At 29.6% G+C, this 26182-nt stretch overlaps 1 protein-coding gene across 9 annotated transcripts in view; it reads left to right on the top strand.

The window, feature by feature from the left end:
- Positions 1-26182, top strand: part of LOC107446422 (RIMS-binding protein 2) — a 143304-nt gene that overhangs the window by 61429 nt on the left and 55693 nt on the right. For 5 of the 9 annotated variants that reach the window (XR_011638166.2, XM_071187373.2, XM_071187369.2 and 2 more), the window contains exons 14-19: positions 1364-1554; positions 6356-6437; positions 7279-7440; positions 10460-10591; positions 13208-13381; positions 14474-14616. Coding sequence is in view for 7 of the 9 variants with exons in the window: in XM_071187373.2 (XP_071043474.2) it covers positions 1364-1554; positions 6356-6437; positions 7279-7440; positions 10460-10591; positions 13208-13381; positions 14474-14616 (884 nt within the window). In the remaining 2 variants the exon portion in view is untranslated. Of the gene's footprint in view, positions 1-1363; positions 1555-6355; positions 6438-7278; positions 7441-10459; positions 10592-13207; positions 13382-14473; positions 14617-21393; positions 21547-26182 lie in introns of all 9 variants that reach the window. The other 4 variants (XR_015430287.1, XM_087154648.1, XM_043041385.3 and 1 more) reach the window with 1 other exon arrangement.

Below are 26182 nucleotides of genomic sequence, written 5' to 3'. Positions count from 1 at the left end.
TTTCATTTATAAGTTAGCAATTTTAGTTTTTTTTAATTTTTAATTCGTAATGATATCAGATTGAAATAAATAGAATGAAACTTCGTGTAAGTCAAGATTTCTTTAAATAAAAAAATAAGTGCAACATGTTGACGGTAAAATATGTATATGTAAAAAATGTCTCTCAGTAAAATATGGTACCAATATTTTAGGAAAGACAGCAGTTTAATGTTTGGACTAATTAATATTGATTTCACTTTTTCGAATTTCGTTATATCTCCGGAACTATTAGAGCGAATAAAAAATTTTTGTTCACAAATATAAAATTTCTTTTTCCGAAGTCACTGCAATTGAAAAAAATACTTCTTTTTTTTATTATTTTTTAATAATTTATTTTATTTATGAATGAATAAAAATTGAATGGTAGAGCAAAATGCTTTTTACACCAACTTAACCGACATTATTTTAAATGACAAAATCTAAAATATGAGAGAAATTGGGGAAACAGTATTTATAAAATATAAATTAAAAATACTCCTTTTTTGAGATAATGAAATGCGCAAAAGGAAGAACTAACATAATTGGTCCAAACTTTTAATGACTCTCCAGTCTAAAATTTCCCATATTTAATAGAACGCTTGAAAATGAAGCCAGTCAACTAATCCAAATTGTAACATTTTGTTTGTACATTAGAAAAAAATATTTCATATCAAAATAATTTGCAAGAATCCTTAGAACAGTGGAAAGTAGACGAAGGCCTGGTGTCCATCGTTAAACATACCTATATTCTACGCTATATTCTAAAGTGAAAAAATTGATAAGTTAAAAATGTTGAGTTTAATATCGAACATAGATACAAATATTAGAAAAGTACTTTTAAGGATGCAATACGTTTTTTAAAAGTTAATTGACTAAATAGCCATATACAATGAATTTTGCTTAAAAACGGTCCTGGTTTTCAATCTTTCCTTTCTCAATCCGCCCGGTGGCTGAGTGGTAGCTCTTCGCGCTCTCGTGTCACAGGTCTTGGGTTCCATCTTCTGGTCGCGGGCATGATTGACGCAACCTATCATTCCTTCAGTGGGTCGATAAAATAAGCATGCTTGGGGACTAAACATGTTCCATGTTCCGCTGACCACCCTACCGGAACATCTACTCTTGACCCCAGAGCCTAAGATCAAGGAAACTAAGATAGGCAAAGTAGGCTTTGGCTCTCCATGGGCTGTCGCGCCACTGAGTTTAGTTTAGTTTTCTCAAACCCAATGAGGATTTTGAAAATGCATATTAAGGATTATGGAACATACTGTAAATATATATTCAAAGAAATGATATCTCTTGTTTAACTTTACATAAAATGTTAAATATGTTTGTGCAAATATTTCAGGTGTTCCTCCTCCTCAACGCTTAATTCTTGAAAGACAAATGAATAAAAGCCTTTTAATTGGTTGGGTTCCTCCAGATGTGGCGCCTGGTAAAATAGAAGGGTATCATGTGTATGTCGATGGTATACCGAAAGCTACAATTCAATTTTCAGAACGAACTAGAGCCTTAATTGAAGGAGTTGATTCTTCCAAAGTGAGCTTCATTCCATCAATTATCTTCGTTTTGCTATAATGCAGCTTTATTACAATATGACTAAAAATGCACTTGCAGTTTAAATAATCGTATTCACTACGATACTTATGATCTGTATTATACTATTCTTTATTTTAATTCTATAAATGACTTGTACACTGTTAAAAATTCTGAGCATCGTTGCACCAAAAATTGGTATTCATTTGCTGGTTACATAAAATGGAGCTCAATTTTACCATATTTTGGCATTTTTACTAGCTCCAGATATCAGTAGAAAGTTGCACCAAAAGTAGGTGTTTTGAAGAAACAAGACACCTATTTTCATTCTTTTTTTTTCTTTTATAAAAGTAGAAGAAGTTTGCACCATTATTACGTATTTTTAAACCACTCAAATGCTGACCAAGGTTGCTATTTGCTGTAAAAAAACTATTTACTGTATGTAGGTTATTTCATGACATACTTCTAACCATTTTATACCCCAACCAAATTCTAAAAAGCAACTTAAAACAAATAAACTTTAATTCATGCAAATAAAACATTTTCCTACCTAAATAAGTTGATACTTGAAGCGACATGCATTAATCGTCCCGATACACCGAGACAGAGTTTTAAAGAAAACATGACGTCTAACCAAAGATTGTTCAGCTTACAGTCACCGTCAAAGTTTTGTGTCGTTTACCAAATTTTGATGCCATCAGTTGCACCAGAGAAGCATTTCTCGGTCATACTTTACAACTTATGGTGAAACTAAAATAAAATGATCTTTAACTAAGCTTTGGAATAATGATAAACGCTGCACCTAATACTGATTAAAGATTTACTAAGTTTTATTATAGTGTATTATGTGATTAATGATTTGCAAATCTGTTACAAATGATATTTACATAAGTTGCGACTACCTCCATTTTATATCTTTGGAATATGTGATTGAAACTGACGCTTCTATTAAGTTCTAAACGCGTTCAGAATTAAATTTTTCTAGCTTCTGGAAAAAATAAGCTTCAATAAATGATTTCCTTGAAAATCGCTCCGTCTTGAACTCTGTAAAACAATTCAAAATCAAATGAATTACTACACCTTTCTTCATAGTCATGATTTAAAACAAAGGAAATTTGAAGCTGAGAAGATTCATTCATTAAAGCCGTTACTTATGCTTAAAACTATCCTCAAACTAATTTATTCAGGGTTTGTAGTTATCCTGATGGATCAAAAATATTTTTTCATTATTTGCCCTGAGCTCTTTGTCACGATATTTATAATCAAAAATATTTTGTCATTATTTTTTGTCAATTATTTTTTGTCAAAATATTTTGTCATTGTTTTGAGGTCTTTACCATGATATTCCTGATCTTATGTGTGGCCAGAATATTCAATTTCCCATGAACATTATTACGGATTTTTAAATAATTGGTATGAGGAATTGAAAAAATTGAATTATGCAACATCTTCTTATTCTAATTAACAGTGCTTGTAAAAATCGCATATTTTGATAGTTCAAACCATCATTTAATTATATATATGGTCCAGACATATATTTTTTTCCCACAAAATTCATTATTTCAAGCTTTTGGGAATTCAGTCATTTTATGAAAAGACTAAATGGTGATGAATTCAAGTATTCATACATTTGTTTATTATTTTCACCAAATGCAGTTACAAATAATTGATTTGTCTCTTTCATCTGAATTTAAAAATGATCGATTCCAATAATCAATACAATATATTTTTCATGGAAATTCAAAGTGAGGAATTCAAAGTGAGGGATCATCCCCTAAATTACTTTTGTACAAAAATGCTGTGCTCATTTACTTTGTTTACGTTTCGAATTTATTGGAACTCTAATTTAGAATAATTTAATTTAAGAAGTCTAGATCTTGATTACAAATTAAAATGAAATATTGCTATGAGGAATGTTAAATATTTGTATATATATTTATGTTTTTTTAACGCAACTGTACGGTAAAAATTTCCTATTTAATGATTTCAAACTAATATAAGTTATTCAGTACTCTATTATTAAGCTCATACTAAAACTTTTAAAACTTACTGTTTGAAAATAAGTGATTTTAAAGTTAAAAATGAATTTTTAACTTCAAAATAAAGTTAAAAATTCGTTTGAAAAAAAATATTTGTTAAGAATTCATATAATTCATTAAGTTAAAAATTTATTAAATTGAAGTAAAAAAGTTATTTAGAAGTTTTTATTATTCTTAATCGATAAATTTTCCTTCATTATATTCATGAGCCTTTCTTAGTCTGTGGTTTGTATTTTTTAAAAGTCTTATGTAATTGATTTAACTGATGAAATCTTGAGTTCTGTTATAAATTTTAATTAAATATTGGTATTAGGAATATTAACTAATTGTTAGTGCTTATTTTTTTAAACGCACTAGAGTTGCACAATCGGCTATTGGCGACGGTCTGTGAAACATCCCTGAGGATGATCCGAAGGCATGATATCGTTATTTTGATCCTCTGCAGAGGGGAAGACTCCCCTGCTTTGGTAACCCGGTGATCTATGCGCGAAGTCAAGCACTTTACGGTAGAACAGTTTAACGAGGACTGATACCACGCACCCTCGGTCCCTACGCAGGGTAATCGAAGTGGTCTCTCATCCGCTTACTGACCGTAGATAGTGATGCTTGACTTCTGGGAACCATGTCCTTACGATCAGTCAACTGCGAGACCGCATTAGTACGATAAAAAAATTTATACATTGATTTCAAACTATTATAAGCTGTCTAGTGCTCCATTAATAAATTTATACAGGAAATTGTTAAAACTTTCTGTTTGAAATTAATTCATTATGATGTTTAAAAAGGTATTTTTTATTATTCTTAAGTGGTAAGTGTTCCTTTATTATATTAATATACTATTTGTTTTAGTTTGTGGTTTGTGTTTCTTAAAAATCAAATATAATAATTTAACTAACGAAATCTTGAACTCGGTTACAAATTGTAATAAAATATTTGTATTAGGAATATTAACTAATGAATAGCTTTTTTTTAACTCAATAGTATGATACAAATATTCTAAATATTGATCTTAAACTATTATAAGCTCCATTAATAAATTTATACAAGAAACTGTTAAGATTTTCTTGTGAAATTAAGTGATTAAGTTAAAAATTGTATATTTTTTATTCTTAATCGATAAATTTACTTTTATTATATTCATATACTTTTCTTAGTCAGCGGCTTGTCCTTTTTAAAAGCCTATTTTAAATAATTTAACTAAGGAAATCTTGAAGTCGGTTACAAATTGTAATTAAATATTGGTATTAGGAATATTAGATAATTGATAGTGTTACTTTTTAACTCAACAGTATGATAAAAAATTTCTAAATATGGATCTCAAACTATTATTATAAGTTGTTCAGTGCTCCATTAATAAATTTATACAGGAAATTGTTGAAACTTTCTTTTTGAAATTAAGTCCTTTTGAAGTTTAAAAAGGTATTTTTTATTATTAAGTAATAAGCACTACACCACTGTTACGACAGTGTAGAACTTCAAGACATACTTTTTAACTCTTTATTCTACATAAATCAATATTAAAATTCTGAAATTGCGTGATAAAGTTCCCGAAACTTGAATTTAAAGCGATGAAAAATTCTGCAAGGGAGATAAATGTCGTTTGTTTAGTTTTCTTAAAATAAATTTCAAGAGACTGCTTGTTTTCCAAGCATTATTTTTTATTTGATTTTAAAATGGACCCGTAATTTCTTTTTTTATTTAAAAAAAAATATTAGCAACATGTTGTCGCATGTCTTGCTGATTTTCTGATTAAGGTTGATAGTATTTATTATAAACTGATTTAACAATTTTTAATGTGTTTTATAATTGTCCCCCAAATCAAAAAAATGATAAGGATATGTATTTGTTGATCTTCTATCATAGTTTTCAATGTAGGTTACTGATATTTCGTATGCATCTGTTATCATAAACTGCCAAAATCTCCTTTTATGTTCAGTTACTACTCTGTAAAATTTGCGGAGTGATATCTCTTCGAATATAATGTTGAGCAACTCAAAAAATTGCGTGAAAAAACACTTTATTACAAGTTAGCACCAAATAGAACTTCTACATACAATTTATAAGGTGTAATTTAAATCTAAACAATTATAAAGAGAAAAGCTCAATAGCATTCACACCATACGTGAATTATTTTTGCTAACACAAATGTTGGCGCACTTTGGATATCGTTAGTAAATTTACAAACGATGCTCCGAGTTAACTTGTGTTTGTTGCCGTCTTATACCCTCTACATTTACAGGAACTAGTAGAAGTTACCCGTTAAAATCATATAAGATTTAGTAAAAGTTTTGTAATAATGATTATTACATTTTAATTTTTGAATCTCTGTGAACTGTATTAAATGATTTTATAATGTATAATTTCTATCAGCTTTTGCTCGGTTAAGCCTAGTTTGAAATCGTTTTAATATCTTCTCCGTGCTACGCGTGTGTTTGAATTACAAACTAATTTTATTTTAAGAATTAATGTGTATGAATGCTAATTTAATTGTTTTTACTTTAAATTGCATCGGAAAAATAACTTCACTGACTTTCAAGTGCATCACATTTTACTGTTATTATAAATCTTAGTGCTATTGAATACCAAAAATAGTGACTTTTCACGAAGAAGTGTAAACGAATATTCTTGGTGTTACATCAAGAATATTCTTTTTATTTTTTAATTGAATATTCATGGTGCAAATTTTGATAAATTTATTTTTTATTTCCGAAATATGACAAGAATTCTGGAATATTGATTTCAAAAAGTTGAACTTTTTATTTTAGCCTCATCGGATCAGTGTTCGATCTATTTCAAGTGCTGGATTTCACTCAAAAGATGCTGCTTGTACTATTGTTGTCGGAAAAGGTATACATTGATTTTTCTAAAATATTTAAATATTTTTACATTGACTTATTTTAAAATAGGATAAAAATTCAGTTTTTGCTAAATTTTCAAAAGAAACAGTACTGCTTATACATAAATTAATTTCTTCTTTGAAATGCCTAGTTTTAGTTTTATCTATAACTTTATTCTTTACACACTAGGTTTGGTTGTTTCCTGTGCTCTTGAGCTAACAAAAAGTTATTTCTCAGTGATATTTCTAATAAAGCGATGCACTTTCAGCTTTATCTGCATCTGATAAGTTGGATTTAGTAGTTTTAATAGAGTTGAAATGTTATAGATTATTAGAAATACCAAAAAAAGCATTCCCGCAACAGCCCGTTGTGTACAAGAGGGTCATCGAAGTTAAGGCTCTACAATTTTGAGTCTAACGGCATGGTCACGGCAATGTGGTCATGGCAATGTGGTCAGCACTGCGCACAGGCTGTCTTTACTTCACAGGCAAGCTGGTACCCATTAACCTGAAGCTGGGTGGGCTTCAAGCTGCCACCGGGGATCGATCCCCAGATATTAGAAATATAGATATTAGAAATATAGATATTAGAAATATAGATATTAGAAACATAGATATTAGAAATATAGATATCAGAAATATCGATATTAGAAATACAGATATTAGCAATATAGATATTAGAAATACAGATATTAGAAATATGGATATTAGAAACATAGTTATTAGAAATAATAGAATTATAAGAAGTTTGTTATACATTGTATACTGTCTTGGTAGTTATGATATTTAATGAAAAGGCCATCTAAATAAAAGAGAATTATTCCAAATTCATAATTTGTTTTGTTCTTATAGATTTTCCTCTGGCACCAACATGTGTAAAAGCATCTTATGTTACAGCATCATCAGCCCTTATTAGTTGGCTCCCTAGCAATAGTAATTTCCAACATGTTATAGCTGTTAATAGTGTTGAAGTAAAAGTTGTAAAACCCGGATGCTTTCGTCATCACGTCACAGGTAAGCAGTTTTGTATTAAGTAATTTGTAACTGTTATTTATTAATTTGTTTATTACAAAATTTTGAAATTACTAGTTAATTATCAAAACAGAATGCAACCAAATGCTTTCTACTGAATCGACAATTTGAATATATGTAAAAAAAATCCGCTTATCCTAGGTTTTGAGTGAGAGAGCTGTGTTAATAACTGGTAAATGCCGAATAATATTATTTTTAAAAGAAGTTCTGAGATTTTTTCCTAAAGTATGTCATTCTGATCAAACTTCTCAATCGGCAAAATATTTTACGTTTAAAAGTAATAATTGAGAAAAAAATTTAAGAAATCTAATGGACAATTTTGCTGACTACGATAAATTCGATTCTGAGAGGAATTCCCACAGATGTTTTAATTGCAATAATTTTTAGTGCAACGAAGTTACTATTTCCACAATTCACATTGTACAGGTAAAATGCAATTTACTTCTTCAATGTGTAAAAAAACGAACCACCCTGAATAGCATTCGATCTAACTATCGGATTGTTACGTTCTAGGACTTAACGTTTAATGGACTCAACTTAATATTACGAGACTTCAAATATACTAATTAATCAGTTCAGCCTATATTTTAAGTAACGAAATCAGACAAAGAAATGTACCTTCTCTGAGTAAACATAACTTTTGTTTGATGAATTCGATTTAATGACCCCCTCCAAAATATGGGGGGTTGCCGCAACCTGGTAGTTTGGGCAGGAAAGTCGTCTAACGCTTGGAGCCCTAAATAATAATTTTACTCTAATCAGAAAATGAATCCAATTTACAAAACCAAAAAATAGACAAAGAAGTAAATTAACGATTAAAATTTTACTTTTTGCCTTTTTCGTCCTATCTCGAGCAAAATTTTAATCGAATTGAAAAAAATTTTGCACTCAATTATACAATTCGTTTATCAAAAGATAATGTCATGGAAAATAACTTTAAGCTAATACTTATTTTCATTACTTATTTATTAATAGTCGAGAAAACTTAAATTGTAAGGTGCACAGTTTTGTATAGCAGGTCAAAGAATGAAATTTTAAATGGCAAAATACAAAATTTGAGCAAAATTGGTCAAATAGTTCCTTAGAAATCAAATTTTTAAAAAAACGACTTTTTCAAAATTCGATTCTAATCGACCGAGTTTACTCAAATTTTATATTTTGTCATTTAACTATAAAATTACTGCATTTTTTTGACTATCATTTAATAAAGTAATAAAAAAATAATTAATCGTTACTAAAACTTATTTTTTGCATGGAATTATGTTTGGATAATTGTGTTAAAAGAGAGTTTCCGATTCTCCTGAAACATTTTCGTGATATGGTGAAATACTCAAAAAGTAAAATTTACATTAAAGAGTAAAAACATTCGACTGCTCTCCTGACCAAACTATTGGGACCATACTTTCTCAGAGTGTGGCCTTATGGCTACACTCTATATTTTGTGAGTAGAGAATCCAAATTCGTCAAAAGAAGGTATGTTTTTTCAAAGAAAGTACGTTTTTTGTCTGATTTTATAACTTGAAATATCGTTTGCATGAACTAATTAGCATATTTAAAATCACCCCTTTAAACCATTAAGATTGAGTTTTAGAACATGAATAGCCGATCATTAGATCAAAAGTTATTCAGGGTGATCCGTCTATTTTTTCGCGTACTGGACATTTGTATATTGCATATTCATACATTTTTATTGAGTGTCCTACCATGAAGTATAATTAGAAATTAAAGTATAATTAGAATCGTATACTATAATAACTTGTAATCACGATTACATATAATCATGTTTACCTGTAATCTTGATTACCTGTAATCATATAAATTGATTACTGTTTTTCATGATTACATTTATTCATGATTACTTGTAATCATATTTTTTGATTACTCATAATAATATATTTCAATTACTTGTAATCATGAATACATGTAATGATATGTTTTGATTACTTGTAATCATGATTACCTGTGATCTCGATTAAGAGTAATTGATTACATAACAGTAATTATCTGTAATTAATTACAATTGAAATCGATTACTGTAATCGACACCCAACTCTGCTCCGATGAACCAGTAAAATTGCATGAAGGAACACTTTATTTCAAGTTAACACCTCATTGAGCTCTTATACACAATTTAAAGGGTATAATTAAATCTAAACACTTATAATGGGGAAAGTTTGCACTAAGCTCATGTGCATTCACACGATACGTAAAATATTTTTACTTGCGAAATCACTAATGTTGGCGTACTTTAGATATTCGTTTATAGATTGTTTACATTTGAATGCAAATTCACGAGAGTTTGTCGCTATAAATTTGCAGAAATAAAATTTTGCCTATGAAATATGTTTGTATGTTTTAATTGTGTAATAAGGATATTTATATTTTAATTTTTAAATCTCTGTTCAATGTATTAAATAATTTCATAATGCATAATTTCTAACTTCCTCAGTTCTGTTATGACTAATTAGAAATCATTTTAATATTCCCTCTGACGCTTACATTTTATTTACAAACTGATTTTATTTCAAGAATTAGGGTAAAAATGCTTTCTAAACTAATGATTCTTACTTTAGATTTTTGTAGAAATAAATTTACTGTCTCTTATGTGTATCTCATTTTACTGCAATTATAAATATTTATGTTACTAAATACTAAAAATGAAAGCTGATTTTTTACACTAAGTAGTGTAAAAGAACTTTCTTGGTGTTCTACTACGTTAGAAACTCTCATTGTTTCTACACCACTTACGTGTATAGTGGTTGCTACCACTTTTGGTGTAAAGAGGCACTAAATTCTTTTATAGTGTACAAACAAGTTATTATTCTTTAGTAAAGTATATATTTTCTAAACTAAAAGTGTTTGCCAGCATGTTGTGTTGTTTATATTCTAAAGAGCAATCGCGTAATTCAATAGCAATTGAAAAATCAATTTGTTCAAATCACAGAATATGCTTCTTTGAAAAGCAGATTAATAAAAATAAGATTTAATTTTCTAATTGCAGGTTTATCTCCAAATACAGTCTATCGAGTTTCTGTCCGAGTTAAGCCAGGGAAGCTTTTGTACAATGATGAAAAAAATCCTAAAAAATTAGAAATGTTAGTTAGCAATGTGGAGTTCAGAACTCTTCCAAAAGGTAGGTTATATTTGTAATTGAGAAAAAGAAGGGAGTGATGTATTGTACTGATTTTGCTTTTCGTTAAATTTATGATATCAGCCAATTCATTTATTTAAACATATATGTTATATGGCCATTTTAGTATTTGGTTCTGTTAAAATTATAGCTTTGATTGACATTGATTCAATATAGTTTTTATACGGCCCTCAATTAATATTTATACGGAAAATAATAGTTCTGGAAAATCTTTTATCATTATTTATTCCCAGAATTTATTATGCTTAATAAAGCTAAGGCAGCAAATTACGGAAACAACTGGAATTTTTTTTTTATCTCTTATATTGTATAAGCTCTGTTTTTGTCATAAAATAATCGATATTCTCTGAACACGTGTGTATGAATCCTTAAAAAATAATTCGTGACTCTTAGAAATTTTATTTTCCAGCAAATTTAATTACAAACTCGAAATTAAGGAAGAAAAATCTAGTTCTTATAATTATTAGGGTACTTCATAATGATAAGCAATTTGATAGATTTTATTTCATTGTAATTGAAGCGTTTAATTATCGTAATAATATTTTTGAAAAATGGTCAATTTCAATAAAATTTGAGCATATTATCTTCCTGCATTCATTTAAGAATCGTATAAAATTTATTTTAGATGCACTCATCATGTAGTTAGATTTATTCTAGCAACTTTATTATGATGAATTTATTTATGTACTAAGCCAAAAATAAAATGGTACATCTTGCGTAGCATTTCCAAAAAGTCGTATTCCTAAAAGTCAAATTCTCAGACATTATTTGACCGATTTCATTTAAATTTTAAATTCTGCCATGAATATTACATTGTTTAAAATGATGAAAAAATTCGTATAACTTGCTGTTTAAAATGTTTCGACTATTATTAAATGAAATAATAAAAAATAAAATAAATATTAAAAAGTATTTTTTATGCAATTAACTTTGGATAAACGAAACGCTTAATGAAGCTCTCGAGATACAACGAAATGTGCAAAAAGTAAAATTAGCATTACGGGAATCAGACTCTCGACTGCTCTCTTGATCCATATTTTCCAGATTATGGCTATCTCATCTCCCATATTTTAAGTGTCAGAGATTTAAAACCGACAAAGAATGCATGTTTATTTAGAGAAAGTACGTTTTTGTGTCTGATTTCGTAATTTAAAAGATTGTCTGTCCTAAATAAATAGCATATTTGAGGTCAAATTAACCTTAAAGATTAATTCGTGTTACCTGAAAATCGTATCATTAAATCAAAAGTTATTTGTCGCGATGAACAGAGTAGCCATGCAATGTTTCCAGATGTCGAGCTAAAGAGAGTATCCACTCAATGACTAAGACAACTATTTCGAAATGTCTCCCTATGAGATTCTTAATCTTGAAGAATAGATTAAAGCTGTCTGGTTATCTGTGGCAATTCAGTCTAATTTAATTCGAAGAGTCCTTGACAAAAGCATGTTTGTCTCATTGTTTCATCCAGGAGTTATCTTGTCTTCTGGGTTGGATTCAAAGTTGCATGGTTACTGAGTTAAACATTTTTTTCCGTAACTCCATTGTGAATCCGCTATTCAACAGCTGTGATAAAATAAGTAGAAACTATGCTAATTTTATTAAATAAATAAGCAAATATGCATCTTCGTTTGCGATTAAGCAAACGAGGTTTGAGAATAAGTCAGTATAAGTTGACTAACATGAATAATAAATTTGAAATTTAATAATTAGCTATTGAAAATATGTACTGTAACTAATTTAAACACCAATTTAAATAAATTAGCTTTAAACTATCCAATTTAATTAAAAAAATAATTAATTAAAATATTTTTACTATTAAAAAAATCGATATCCAACTCCCCAAATATTTAACTTCTTCAAACAGCAAATATATCAACAGAAATAATTCCAAATATAAATCATTTGAATGATAATTGTGTGAATCCTTTTTCAATAGTGTAAGAAATCCATCCAAACCATTATCTTCAAAACTTAAATTCTCATAAATTGTCCTAAAACCCATAACTACAAAGCTACAATTTATTCAATAAAATTTTAAATCCATTACTGTTATTTTTAACTCAAGCTTAGTAACTCGCAAATATTTGACAATAGGGAAATGGGAAATATTTTGATAATGAATGATTTTAAAAACAACCTTATCCACCGATCACATTAATGTAAAATGTACACAGATCAAAATGTGTGTTTACCAAAATGAACGCAACAAAAAATGTACCTTTTCAGTTTTCAATCCAAGTAAAACAATTAAACGAGAAATTACTTGCATACTTTTCCTTACTTATTTGAATTCTGATTTATGTTCTGCTGAATTTTAAAGTCTTTTCAAAGAAAGACAAGTTTAATAAATTGTACCAAGTGATTTATGTAAATGAACAAAATCACATAACGAACTTATTTGGATTCATTAGTTAATTCTCAAAAAAAAAAAAAAAATACTAAGAAAAAGAAATTTGAAAAAAGATATTAAATGCTATGCCCATTTTCTTAAATAGCTATGACCATTTTCTTAAACACGCATTTTGAGCCATGTCTCGATTTAAAAACACTTCAACGATGTGTAAAGATGTAATTAAAATGAGACATTTGGTAAAACAGGTCTTCCAGATCCACCTGTGAATGTATCCGTGGAGCAAGGTCCTCAAGATGGAAGCATTCTTATTACTTGGTTACCAGTGTTGACGAATCCAGCTTCAACTCTAATATCACCAGTCACTGGGTATGCTGTGTTTGCAGCTGGTAAAAAAATTGCTGAAATTGACAGTCCAAGTGGTAAGAATGCAGTTAAATAAATTTTAACAATTTAATATTGTATCATAGCTCATTAAGTGACTGTTTCAATAACAGGAACTCCCTATTCAGAAAAATTGGCTGATCCCCCAAATGCGTCAACTTGTTTTATTATTTATTTAATTTATATCTTACAGTTCATATACTTTTGATTTTTAATATATTATGTAGAGCCATGGTGGCTCAGGATATAGAGTGTTCGCTTCTCAATGAGGTGTCTCGGTTTCGAATCCTAGTGATGGCTGGTTGATTCGAAATCCTCATCCGGCTCACACCAACCACATTGCTGACGTGAAATATCCTCAGTGGTAGACGAATCATGGGTTAGAGTCCCCTTGCCTTCAGGCTAACCATAGGAGGTTGTGGCGATTTTCCTTTCCATGTAGCACAAATGCGGGCTAGTTCCATCAAAAAGTCTTCCTCAAAGGTAAATTTCACCCAATACTTGATCCAGGAGCTCCCGTATCTTCTGGATTGGGTTTAAAATTACAAGGCTACGGAGTTGAACATTAGTAGTCATAAACCCAAAAAATTGGGTCCGCTGTTCAACGATATATGCAATGTTATAATATATATATGAGGAGAGGTCAATGGGTGACTGTATTGAGGGGTGGTCTAAAACTTCCCAGCAAAAAGAGACCGATAAATCTCGGGACAGAGCCATTGTCATGGAGTAGCAAAATTTCCTGTCAGCATGTCAGTAGGAAGCTTCGCGAACTTCACAAATCTACCGGAGAATGTATGCAGCAGACAGGCTTTTTTAAAAATCGACTGACAACACATTACTGACCGTACCTCATTCGCGGTAGGAGTTTTGTTAAATTTGAAAATTTTAAAGACAGATCGTACAGGTTACCTACTCAGCTGTAACTGAGCACAATTGTTCCCAAGGAATGCTAGGACACGACGCGCGCTTCATCTTTTAGTGTACACAATAAAACAGCCCTTACTTAGAAAACGGCCCTCATACTTACAGACCATTTTAAAATTTCATCCTAGAAACTTCTGAATAAATAAGAATAACTAAATTATCTAAAAAATAAATTTTGATATGTTTTTTGACTTTGTTTTCAGGAGATCATGCTCTTATTGATGGTCAACAACTTTTGGCTTTAAACAAAAAGTCGATCACAGTAAAGAGTAAGTCAGTGGATGGTTTCTCAAATGATTCTCTTGTTTGTACGGTCCCTAATGAGCTTCTTAGAAATGCTCAAAAGGTGAATATTTTAAGTCTGATGTGTTTAACAGTAGTTAGATCCTCATATATAAATAACTAGTTTATACGCTTCATTGATATAATTTCATCAACCTTACCTAAATGGTAGAATTAGAAAATTGAAACACTAAGTAAAGATACATCTTTCTGTGGCTTCTTATCTTTCAATACGTAATTACAGTTTATCAAAAAAAAAAATTTTAATTGTTTTTTTCTTCAGTATAGTCAATTTAAATAAAACTTTTTAGCAGTATTTTAATCTTTAAAATTCTACATCACTGATAAAATATTAAAAACCTACATACATATATATATATATATATATATATATATATATATATATATATATATATATATATATATATATATATATATATATATATATATATATATTATATATATGTAGATAGATAGATAGTACTGCTTATAAATAGGACAAAAATGCAGTAACAAATTCCCTGTAGTAATATGATAATTGGTGGGAGAAGTGGGTGTAAACACGTTTCAAAAACCTCTAGTGCTGTGCTCCTAAATGTTGCTTTTTTTTCTTTATACACAGGGACCATAGCAGCCTTTGAGAGACCAGTTTACATTATATCTATGGAAGATAGCCTTCTCCCCCTGTGTATATTCTTTGGCATTATCTCTAAAATCCAGACTTTTTAAATTCGAAAACTTCCGAAATCCGGATCTCGTGACGAGAAAAAAATAGCTAAATCAATTTCAATAGGTGGGAATCTCGTGTGTTGTTTCAACATTCTATCAAAAGTAAAAAAATATATATACGGCAATCCATAGCAATAAATACTGAAAAGTCATCAACGAAATCTTGTTTATTCCACACTGAAATTAAAACAATCCAGACAAAAAGTGATAACTTAAATGTGCTCGCCGTCAAGCTTGATAGCGAAAAAAAAATTAATCAATCGCTTGACTAGAAATTCGTGTGTCGTAATATTGTATTAAAATATCAAAAATCTTTCAGAAATATGTAAAGTGACTGCTGAAAAAAATCAAGTTAAAAACCACATGTGTTTTACATAATTCTGGGTCTGTTACTTTCATGTCTCTATTGGTTGAGGTAAAATATCTAAAAACCATCAAAATTATCTAAAATCCTTCCCAGCCTCCTTACAATCCGGACTTTAAAAACTATTCCGTATATAGTTTTTAATTAGCATTACAGGGGGACATTGTATTTATATATAAAATTTAAAAAAAAAATAATAAAGAAGTACATACTCTAAATAGGAATTCGATAATCAGAATAAAAGTACAAAACACAATTTTTGACAAACGATTGTCTTTATACTTTTTTACACAATGATTATGTGCATAGAGTGTTATATTATCATGTCCTTAATATATATTTTTGAATGCTTGTCAAATAGTACAAGGATTAGGAGTCAAAAATTAAAATTAAAGCAAGAAAAAAACTGGAAGCTACCAAAATCTAATAAATCACTACTGAGAAAAGCGGAACTGTAAACATCAAAACTGGTTTGATAGCTGAAAGAAACAGAGAGGAGTTAATAGGCATTTAATATAAGTTCCTCCAAGTTTAATCAAGCAAACAAACTGATTTTGATGTTTTTCCTCACTAGGGATTTAACAAATTTTGATGGATATTTTGTTTAAATATTAAGGTTGGGATTCTTATTATGAATACTTTAGTAACTTGATTTTTGATATGAAATTTAAAAATATATATTACGACTGTCATTACCAAGCAAATTGATTGCTATATATTTTTATTAAGACAAAATACAGTTTTATGAGCAAAATATCTTTTCCAAGCTCAATTGAGTTTTGTAAATATAACGCTAAAACAAACAAACTAAAAAAAAGAAGAAAAAAAAGAGACACTTGCGAATTTTCCCAATTATTTTATTTTACTACGTTTTCTGAAACTTTGGTAAAGCATTAATGCTTTATTTTTTAGCCTTTAACTTGAAAAACTAAAATTTATTAGCTGACTTACATATAATATTTATTTTTGTAAGGTATAACTGGCTAATTTATTTTTAAATAAATTGCAGAGAAAAGATATTTAATTAGTCGTAGATTGTTAGTTCATATTAGTAAGATATTAGTTGTAATATTAATAAGTTCTGATGATGATCATATTCAAACAGGATTGGTGAAAACTCCTCTAGAAGTATTGAGAATGAATTATTTATTTCTAAAAACTTGAAATAACGAATAATTATTTTATACTGGAAGTGGACAGTACTTAAACTTGGAAATTATTTTTGAAATATTGTTTGAGATTTTTTACCACTAAGCTTGACAGTGCACTTGACTTGAACTTTGATCATTTTAGTTAATTACCAAAAATAAAAAATCTGTAGTTTTTCCTAATTTCTCAATCCCCTTCTCTTATTATCTATTTTTTCTCTGAAAATAAATAATTCAGCATACTGAATATCTCAAAATAATCTTTTCAAATTCAATACAATTCAACTTTTACGTATCCTTGCTTCCATAAATTAATTATGAAGGGCAAATAATCATTCTTAATATATATTGGCAACTGCTCAGTTCTTTAGTATAATATAATATATAATACCATATATATTATATAATATGACATCACAGTAACATATTATATTACCGTGAATGATCAAAATCAAGAGAATGACGACTTTCACCGGTGAATGTCAACAATCACATAATCGCTTTGGTGAATGTTCAAAATATTTGTTATATCAGATTTGATATTAATTTATTCTTGATATTATTATATTTATTCGATATTTTAATATCTGCTAAGGACAGATTAGGCGAAACATCAGAGTTCAGACTACGGCTAAATGCATACTGGACAGTGGCGCTTAACTAGACCTAGTATACATATCGGACATTTACTAACACGACTATGAGATTGTCAACATTCACAGGTGAAAGACAACAACCACCAATTTCAGTCATTCACAGTAACATATATATATATATATATATATATATATATATATATATATATATATATATATATATATATATATATATATATATATATATATATATATATATATATATATATATATATATATATATATATATATATATATATATATATATATATATATATATATTTTCTTCCTGGTTCAATTAAAATAAATATAGAAAAGAGTACTTTTTTTTCCAAAAAGAAAAAGAGAAAGGATAAATAATTTCAAAATATTCTTCTTCAACTCAAAATTCATTGTAACATTATTTGTGTTTCATAAAAATAAAAAGATTTTTATCAATGATTTTTCTTTTATGTGTAACACAATAATTGCTTTTAAAATTTTTTATTGCTGCAAGATTAATTATTGTTGTAAAAAATTAAATGTTGCAAAAAATGTGATGTTTCTTTCACTGCAACTTCAAATGTAATGCAACTGATCCCGTTATTGATTGCCTTAAAGATAATATTAGTTCGTATGAAATTGTTTGAGTGAGGCTAGGTCTTCTTCACTTATATTATTACTTGAAAAAAGAGTTCTGTGTATCTCATTAATTTTTAAGCACTTGGTGAACAGAATATCTGTTTAGGTCTTGATTATATCTAGCTTTATATTGAGTTCCAGATTTTAAAAAGCATTTACGCTGCCAACATTAAAACAAATTGTTTTATTAGTTGCCGAAAATGAATATGTTAAACTTTCTTTACTGTTTATGCAAAAAAAGACATAGACACTTGTTTGAGAAAAAATAGAGAAAATTTTGCTGAATAATGGTGAAGCATAAAAAATTACTACATTGCAATATTTTACAATCATCTTTGAAATATGATTGAAAACATTACATGCAAATGTCGATGAATTACTGCAGCATGCTAATATTTTCTTGCATAGAATGTTCATAAGAGGAAATTCATTTTCGTTTAAACTAATTTTGAAATAGAAAAATTAATAAGGCAATTTTAAGTGTGTTCGAAATTTCTCAATACTTAAAAAATAAGATAATTTCAGTGCAGTTAAATTCAAAACAATTATGCGACACGCAATGGCAAATTTGCTACAGTATTTGTCACACTATTTAAAATAATTATAACCATTTCCACATGGAGTAAAAAGAAAATTGGCCAAGTTATCAGTGACAAAATGTATACTTTGGTGGCAATTATCTCTATAAGCATCTTATACTGTAAAATATGTGTACATAAAATAAACTCAGGACCTCAATTGGTTTGAAGTTCTAATAAAGATACTAGCTGATAGGAATCTGGTAAAATATTTTAAAAATTATGTATTTCACTTAATTAGTTTTAAAGCAGTTGCTTCTTGACACCTGTTTTGTTATAACTAGTAATATGATAAACATACAATTTTTGTCCAAAAATATATATCAATGAGTCGACTTAAAAATGTTTGTTGATCAGTTTAGTGAAAATATTAAACTGTTTCAAACTACACTCTTCCTACTTCTATGCATGCCGTGCTAAGACTGTAAGATATCTGAGAAACTGATAACAACTCTAAATCAACTAGGAATCAAGGCATGAGAAAGAAGCTTTTCTTTTAATCTACAACACAATCTCATTAATGGTTCCTTTAGGAATGTTTAATGTCTGTATTATTAAAGAAACACCCAAAAGACGTTCTGAATTCAAAATACACATTTTGTAGATGATCCTCATCGCTTGAGCTTCATTGCCTGAAAAAAATACCTCGCGCTCCATTTAGACTTAATATTCTAATAAAAAAAATAATCACTAAAAGACATCTTTAACAAGGGAAAAGTTTCCTTTGCTGACTTGTTGAGTTTCACACAAAATGCAAAGGTAATTGTGTTAAGGTAATAGGTGGTAAAGGCAATAAAGCAAAGGTAATAAGTACTCCATCAACCACTGCTTGAACAGGAGACAAAAATACAGTTGAACCCTGCCATAGTGAACCGTTTGTGGACCCAGTAATTAGTTCACTATAAACGGTGGTTCACTGTATATAAATTCTTAAAAAAAATTATTTTTTACCATACTGCAGTGGTATTGTTGGAAATGGTGATTATAATAGGGGGCACATGATTTGCTTTATAAATTATTAGTTATCTAAATATATAGTCTCTTTACAACATAGTTTCCTTACAGAGAGTTTCTTCCAAAATTTCTAATATTTAGTTAGATTCAAAATATTCTCTGTAGAACAAAGTGGTTGCCTCCTTATAACGAATATTTTAAACGTTTATCTTTTCAATTTTGTCATTTGGGGGATTTTTCAGCTGTTCATATTTTTCATTTCGTCATTTTTGAAGAGAGTTAAATTTATAAGCTCGAATTTTGAAGCAATCGATCGCTTTTTCATATACTTTTTTTTTAAAAAAGCAACTATAATTTTTTCATTTCAAGAAATGATTCATTTTAAACACCTCTTTGTAATGTGTATTACTTCATTTTTAGTTAAAAGACTTATTTATATAATTTTACATTTACATTGTAGACTAATAATATAATCGCGTAACATTTATTTAAATACATGGAAAGAGTCAAATATCAATGAACTACCAATCTCTTAGCTGCTCTCTTTAAGTGTACAAAATAATATTAGTTAAGTAATAGTTTGGACGGGAACCCAAAAAACGTTGACTACAACCGAGGTTTCACCACATAAGGGTTCATTATAGCGGGTAGACTGTATTTTCTAACATTGCTGTTCATTCTCTCAGCATTAGACAGGGGCCTACAGACCCAATCAGCGTAAGCACACTGCTTCACAGTAATATCAGATTTACAAGGCTTCGGACAAACCTCGCAAATATTATATAAAATTACACAATTTATGTAGCAATAGAATGAGCTAATTTAATTGTTCTACTCTTAAACATAATTTATTAAACAATTCTAATTAAGAACCAATTTGCTTACTTAAATAAAATACTGTATTTTACATAAGTGAAACTGTATTTTAATTTTAAAAATCGTTAGAAATGTTTCGTTAAAATTATACTGAATTAGATAAAGATGCATTTAAAAAAATTTGGAACTTGTATTTTCTTTCTTTTTCTAATTTCAATTTCCTTACTTTCTCTAATTTAAATTATTTATAATTTTTGCTACTATATTTTTGAAAAGCATATATCTTTATTCGAAATTAACGTTTAGTTACATTTGAAATATTTTTTCCAAAAGTGGTTTCTGTGAACAACGTTCATGAGTATCTTAGAAACCGATAAAAATTGGGGCTTTTTTTAATTTTACAAACTTTAGAGAACTTTGTATCAGGAGTTTTTATAAGCTTGCTTCAGTATTTTAATTTCGTTATTTTATTTTTAGGTTTATTTTTCCAATTCTTTCAAAACCATAAACGAATTAAAAAGTTGTTAATTAAGATTATTTTGTAGTATACTTTGAACATGCTAATATAGTAAAATAATTTAACGGACTTTCCTTTTTCTAGAACATTTCTTAATAAAATCAAGGGTGGTCAGAAAATAAGATAATCTAAAGATTTTCTTAATATAGTTCAAATAGATTTATTAATTTTTAATGATTTTGCAGCTTCACTAACAATAGCAAATTTTATATCATACTGTATGGTTGTATCTCAAGATATAGATTCAATTATTAATTCAAAAAAACAGTTATTAAAATATGTATTTCAAGGGACATTTAATTTTCATGTTGTGGCTTGTTCGGAGATATTAAAGAACAGAATTGCTTTAAAGTTTGGATCTATCAAATACTAGAATTTTTTTTAAACTGAAAAACCTTATTAAAAAGTTTTATCAATCAAAGATACGAGATGTAACTGTAAATTAAGAGTGTTTTATTTAATTTTATCGTCGAGTACAGAGTGTGATCCTGAAAAGACGGATGTTTGATGAGAGGCGTCGTAGTTCGAGCTCGGATTCTGAATCTGACACTGAGCTTACAGAATTGCTCAACCATGTAAACCGCAGAGCTCGAGCATTTGATCCATCAACAGACTCACCTTTTTCTTCAAAGGTACGAGTCAAGGATATTGATGTTATTTCCTTTAAAGGGGTCACAATTTATCTAAATTGGCTGGGTGACCAAATTTTGTGTGAATTTATTCGAACTTATAATTTTCTAAAATTATGAGTTTAATAATGATAAATTTCTTTGGCATAAAGATAAATCCACCTTTCTTAGTGGCAGTCACAGAACTTTGCGTTGGAAGATGCCTGAAATGGTGCTCTTTAATGTTACCCAGGGGACACTTGTGTACCTCAGTCACCGAGGCGAGCAGCATTACCCACGCTGCAATGCCACATATGCCCGTTCATAGGGTGGGCCACATTCACGCCATAGAGGGCAGCACTGAGAGAAACATCCATGACCTGAGCGGAATTCGAACCCGCAACCAATGGCTTCGCAGTCAGGCATGCTAACTACTCGACCACCTGCCCGGCATCGTTGTAATATACTACAACTAATTTTTATTTAGAAAATAATGAGAATTTTCATTTTCAAACTATTAACAAATCTCCTACAATATGTTGAGTTTTTGATAATGTAATATCAATTATCTATCTAACAAAAAAGCACTTTGAATCATTTGATATTAATTGAGAGCATTCTTTTGTGACTATTTCATCCGTTTATTTCTACACTTGAATGAGACAAATATTTTTTGTAGCATTTTAGTTTGAGGACTTTTGTTTTCATATAAATTAGATCAAGATACTTTGAATCCAATAGTAATTAAACAAACAATAGTATAATAATATTGCGGTAAATAATTAGCTGGTGGGAATAGTTTGAAACGGTGAAGAAACAGAATTTCTAAACACCACATTGTCTAGGTAGATTACCCCCTCCATTGACTAAATGATATTCGAATGGTTTATTATAGTTCTATATTAGTAATCGCATGAAATCCTTACAAGGAAGCTCTGTAATGTGTAATAGCTCCTGCTGATGGCATTAATGAAGAGCTCCTCTGGGCCACTTAAAGTTATTTCTTGTGTACGTAATTACTTCCGAAGCAATAAATAAAAGTAATTAATGTGGCAACACGAATACCGTGTCGTTTTCATTTGTTTGATTAATTTCATGTTTGGTACATTATTTACCTCTTATGTGATTTTTGACAAGCATTGCTCCACTATAAATTCTCAAAATACAGTTGTTTCAATAAAACGTTTACTTTTTATTAAAAAAAAAATCTTATTTTTCTCTCTCAACTTCTCTGTCTGTTCAGTACCAACGTTGAATTACATTAAATATTTATAAGGTTCTTAAAAATGAATTGATTTTTAACATTAGTCTATAAATGAAAAAACTATCTAGACTAAAGAGAAGGGACAAATTTTGACTTGTTTAACTAATTTTCATTGATTTATCTAAATAGATAATAAGAAGTGAGGGACATTCACACAAAATCCTGGTCACCTGAAAGTAAAAACGTTTTACTAGATTAACAGTTCCCTACCTGTGATAGTTTAGTTCAGCATGTATGCATGTAACTGTGTGCATGAATTAGATGTTATTAGTGCTAATTTGCTATTAATATTTACATTGTTTTTTTAGGTCAATAATGACGCCTAGAAGAATTCTCCTAGAATTAGTAACCCACCATAGAACAAAAAATTTATAACAATTTCCAAATAAAAGCATGATGCATAGTTTAGCGGCAGTCATGATAGTAGGCTGCTTCGCTTGAACAGAATATTTGTAGAAGTAGAAAATTTGATTTGAATTAGTAACACTGCTATTTAGTTCAATGCAATATTTATTTCACGTATTCGTTAGTAATTTTTGAAAATAGTATTCCTAATGGTAATCCTTTTTCATCATCAAAAAAACTCATTAAAAATTAAAGTTCGTTTCTTAATCTGTTGCATAGAATCGGTACTTCAGTTCTCGATAGCACTATAGTTTGTTTAATATTGTTTATCAGTGGCGTAGATAGGATTTTAAAATGCATCTTGAACCTCATGCATCTTGAGATATTAGATTGCATTAATTTTCATAGTCGCATGTTTTCAAATGAATCGTACTTTTAAAGTATCATTAAGGAATTTATTTCTGTGGAAAATAATAGTAAAAAGTAATACATTAAAATTCATTTTTTTAATGCTTGTTGGAAAAATTAAATAAAATAATTAGTTTTATAAAAGTACCAAAATGCTACTTTGGAGAGGTTTAAATAATAATTCAATACTTCTTTAGAAAACTCTTGAGTGCAATATGTTATTTTACGATTAACATTAAAAATTATGATCGATTATAAAATTGATATGCTGTATGATTTCAATTATATAAAACGGAATGAGGAATATTTTATTTTATTAAAAAATAATTTTAGTTCAATTATTTTGAATTGGGGGGGGGAGTGATAAAATCTTCGCACTGCCTATGGCTTTGCTGTATATGCATACAATATTAAACTGAACCATAGATTGAATGACTCTAATGGAAGGTTTATGTGATTTTACCCCAAACTTTGCATATATCATTGCCATGCTCATGCTAACAACATAATAAAACCAAGTTATTGGTAAGATAGGTTCATCTGCTTTATTTATCTTCAAAAGATGCTGATTATAAAAATTCTCTATGTAACGTATTTGAAAATAATTTATTAAGGAAGTAAAATTTTAAATGAAACTCTTAGTAAGCTCTTAAAATGGCGGTTTTTAACTTAACTAAAGGGCTCTATATTACACTTCAATATTACTCACTCCAATAAATTCTTGAATTAAAGCGAAGAACCCGGCAAAACGGACATATTTTTTCTCTTTTTTGCTCTTTATTTGCCTTATTTAAATCATAATTAGTAAGAGCACAATTTTATATTTTGCATAAAGTGATTGCTAACATTATTCTTTTCCAGTGTTAACTTATTAGTCACGTCCACTTTTAAGGATCACTATAAATTTTTTTGCAAGCTTATAGAATTTTATATATATATATATATATATATATATATATATATATATATATATATATATATAGGGTGTTCCAAAATTATCTTTACAACTTCAAAAATTCATAACTTCGAATATAAACAAGATATTTATATTCTGTCTTTTGCATGTATTACTGCAACTAATAAAGTTTTTTTTTCCAATAGGCTGAAAAGGTTTAAGTAAATATAATAAAGTAATATAATAAAGTAGTATAATAAAGTAAATATAATTAAGTAATAAAGGTAATAAATTGCTACACCAGGAAGGAATTCAAATAACAGAATGATATTTATTGGACACATACATTATAGTTGGAAGGACAAGTGATTAAATTTTTCTGATATTAGGATGTATTATAGATCCTGAGGAATCAGTACTCGGAGCAGCTTCCCCTGGCAGCAATAACTGCAGTTATTCTCCTAGGCATCGAGTCGAACAGAGATTGGATAGCATGGACGGGTACATCATTCCATGCAGCTTCAGCATTATGCCGCAATTCATCCACCGTAGTGACTGACGAGAGGTGGCCAGTCATTCGGCAACCAGACATTTTCAATTGGTGAGAGATCAGGAGAACGTGCTGGCCAGGGAAACAGGCAAACATGTGTCATGGAAGGTCAGGACAGTGTGGTCAACATGAGGTAGTGCATTTTCCTGCTGAAACGTAACGTTATGAAGGCCTTGAAGATAAGGCAGAGCAACTGGCCCTAACACATCAGAAATGTAAAGGCTGCTGTTTAAAGTGCCGGCAATGTGAACAAGAGGTAATCGAGACGTATATCCAATGGCACCCAATACTATTACTCCTGGTGATGGACCAGTATGACGATGTCGAGTGCATGCTGCCAATTGGCGTTCTCCACGATGTCGTCAAACACGGATGTGGCCATCATGATGCTGTATATAGAACCTTGATTCTTCCGAAAAGACGACGCCATGCCATTCCTGCTTTCATGTTCGTCGTTGATCACACCATTGGAGGCGCTAATGCCAGTAATGCAACGTCAAGGGTAGCCGAAGCCATGGCCACCGCGCTGACAGTCCATGCTGCTGCAAACGTCTTCAAACTGTTCTCGTAGACACTTATTGTCTTGAAAATGACCCCATTTGTTGACTCAGGTTTCGTAACGTAGCTGTACGATTCCTTAAGACCGTGTGGATAATGTCCATGTCTGTCTTCTCGGTTGTTAGTGATGGAGGGCTGCTGAGATCCTGCACGGCGTTCCATATGACCGTCATGAACCCATCGATTCCAGATTCTGATAACAGTCATGGGATCTCTACCAATGCGAGCAGCAATACTTCGGTTAGATAAACAGCAATCCCGATAGGCCACAATTTGACGTCGATCAAACTCAGACACGTGCTGGTAGGCATTTCTCCTTCTTACACGAGGTATAACAAAAACTTTTTTACCCAAGAATAACGCTTAAATTCAATTTCTGTATGAGAAGCTTACTGTCAAATCTCTTCCCTTAAACACATTGTAGGCGTCGATACCGCCGCCTGCTTTGCATGAATGTGCTGATAAGCTAAGCATTTGTATACCACAACATGCTTTATTCGTCCTGCGAATTTTACGTTCGTGGTGTGTCGCCTTCCTGGTGTAGCAATTTTAATGGCCAGTAGTATATGTTCATAATGAAGATAATACAAAGGAAAATCACAGACATATGAAAAAAGGGGGAAAGAAAAATAATAAAAAA

The sequence above is a fragment of the Parasteatoda tepidariorum genome, chromosome 11, assembly GCF_982258835.1.
Source record: "Parasteatoda tepidariorum strain Cologne lab strain chromosome 11, Ptep-v5.0, whole genome shotgun sequence".
Lineage (NCBI taxonomy): Eukaryota > Metazoa > Arthropoda > Arachnida > Araneae > Theridiidae > Parasteatoda > Parasteatoda tepidariorum.
The sequence above is the reverse complement of the archived record's forward strand: the minus strand, read 5'-3'. Positions and strand labels throughout refer to the sequence as shown.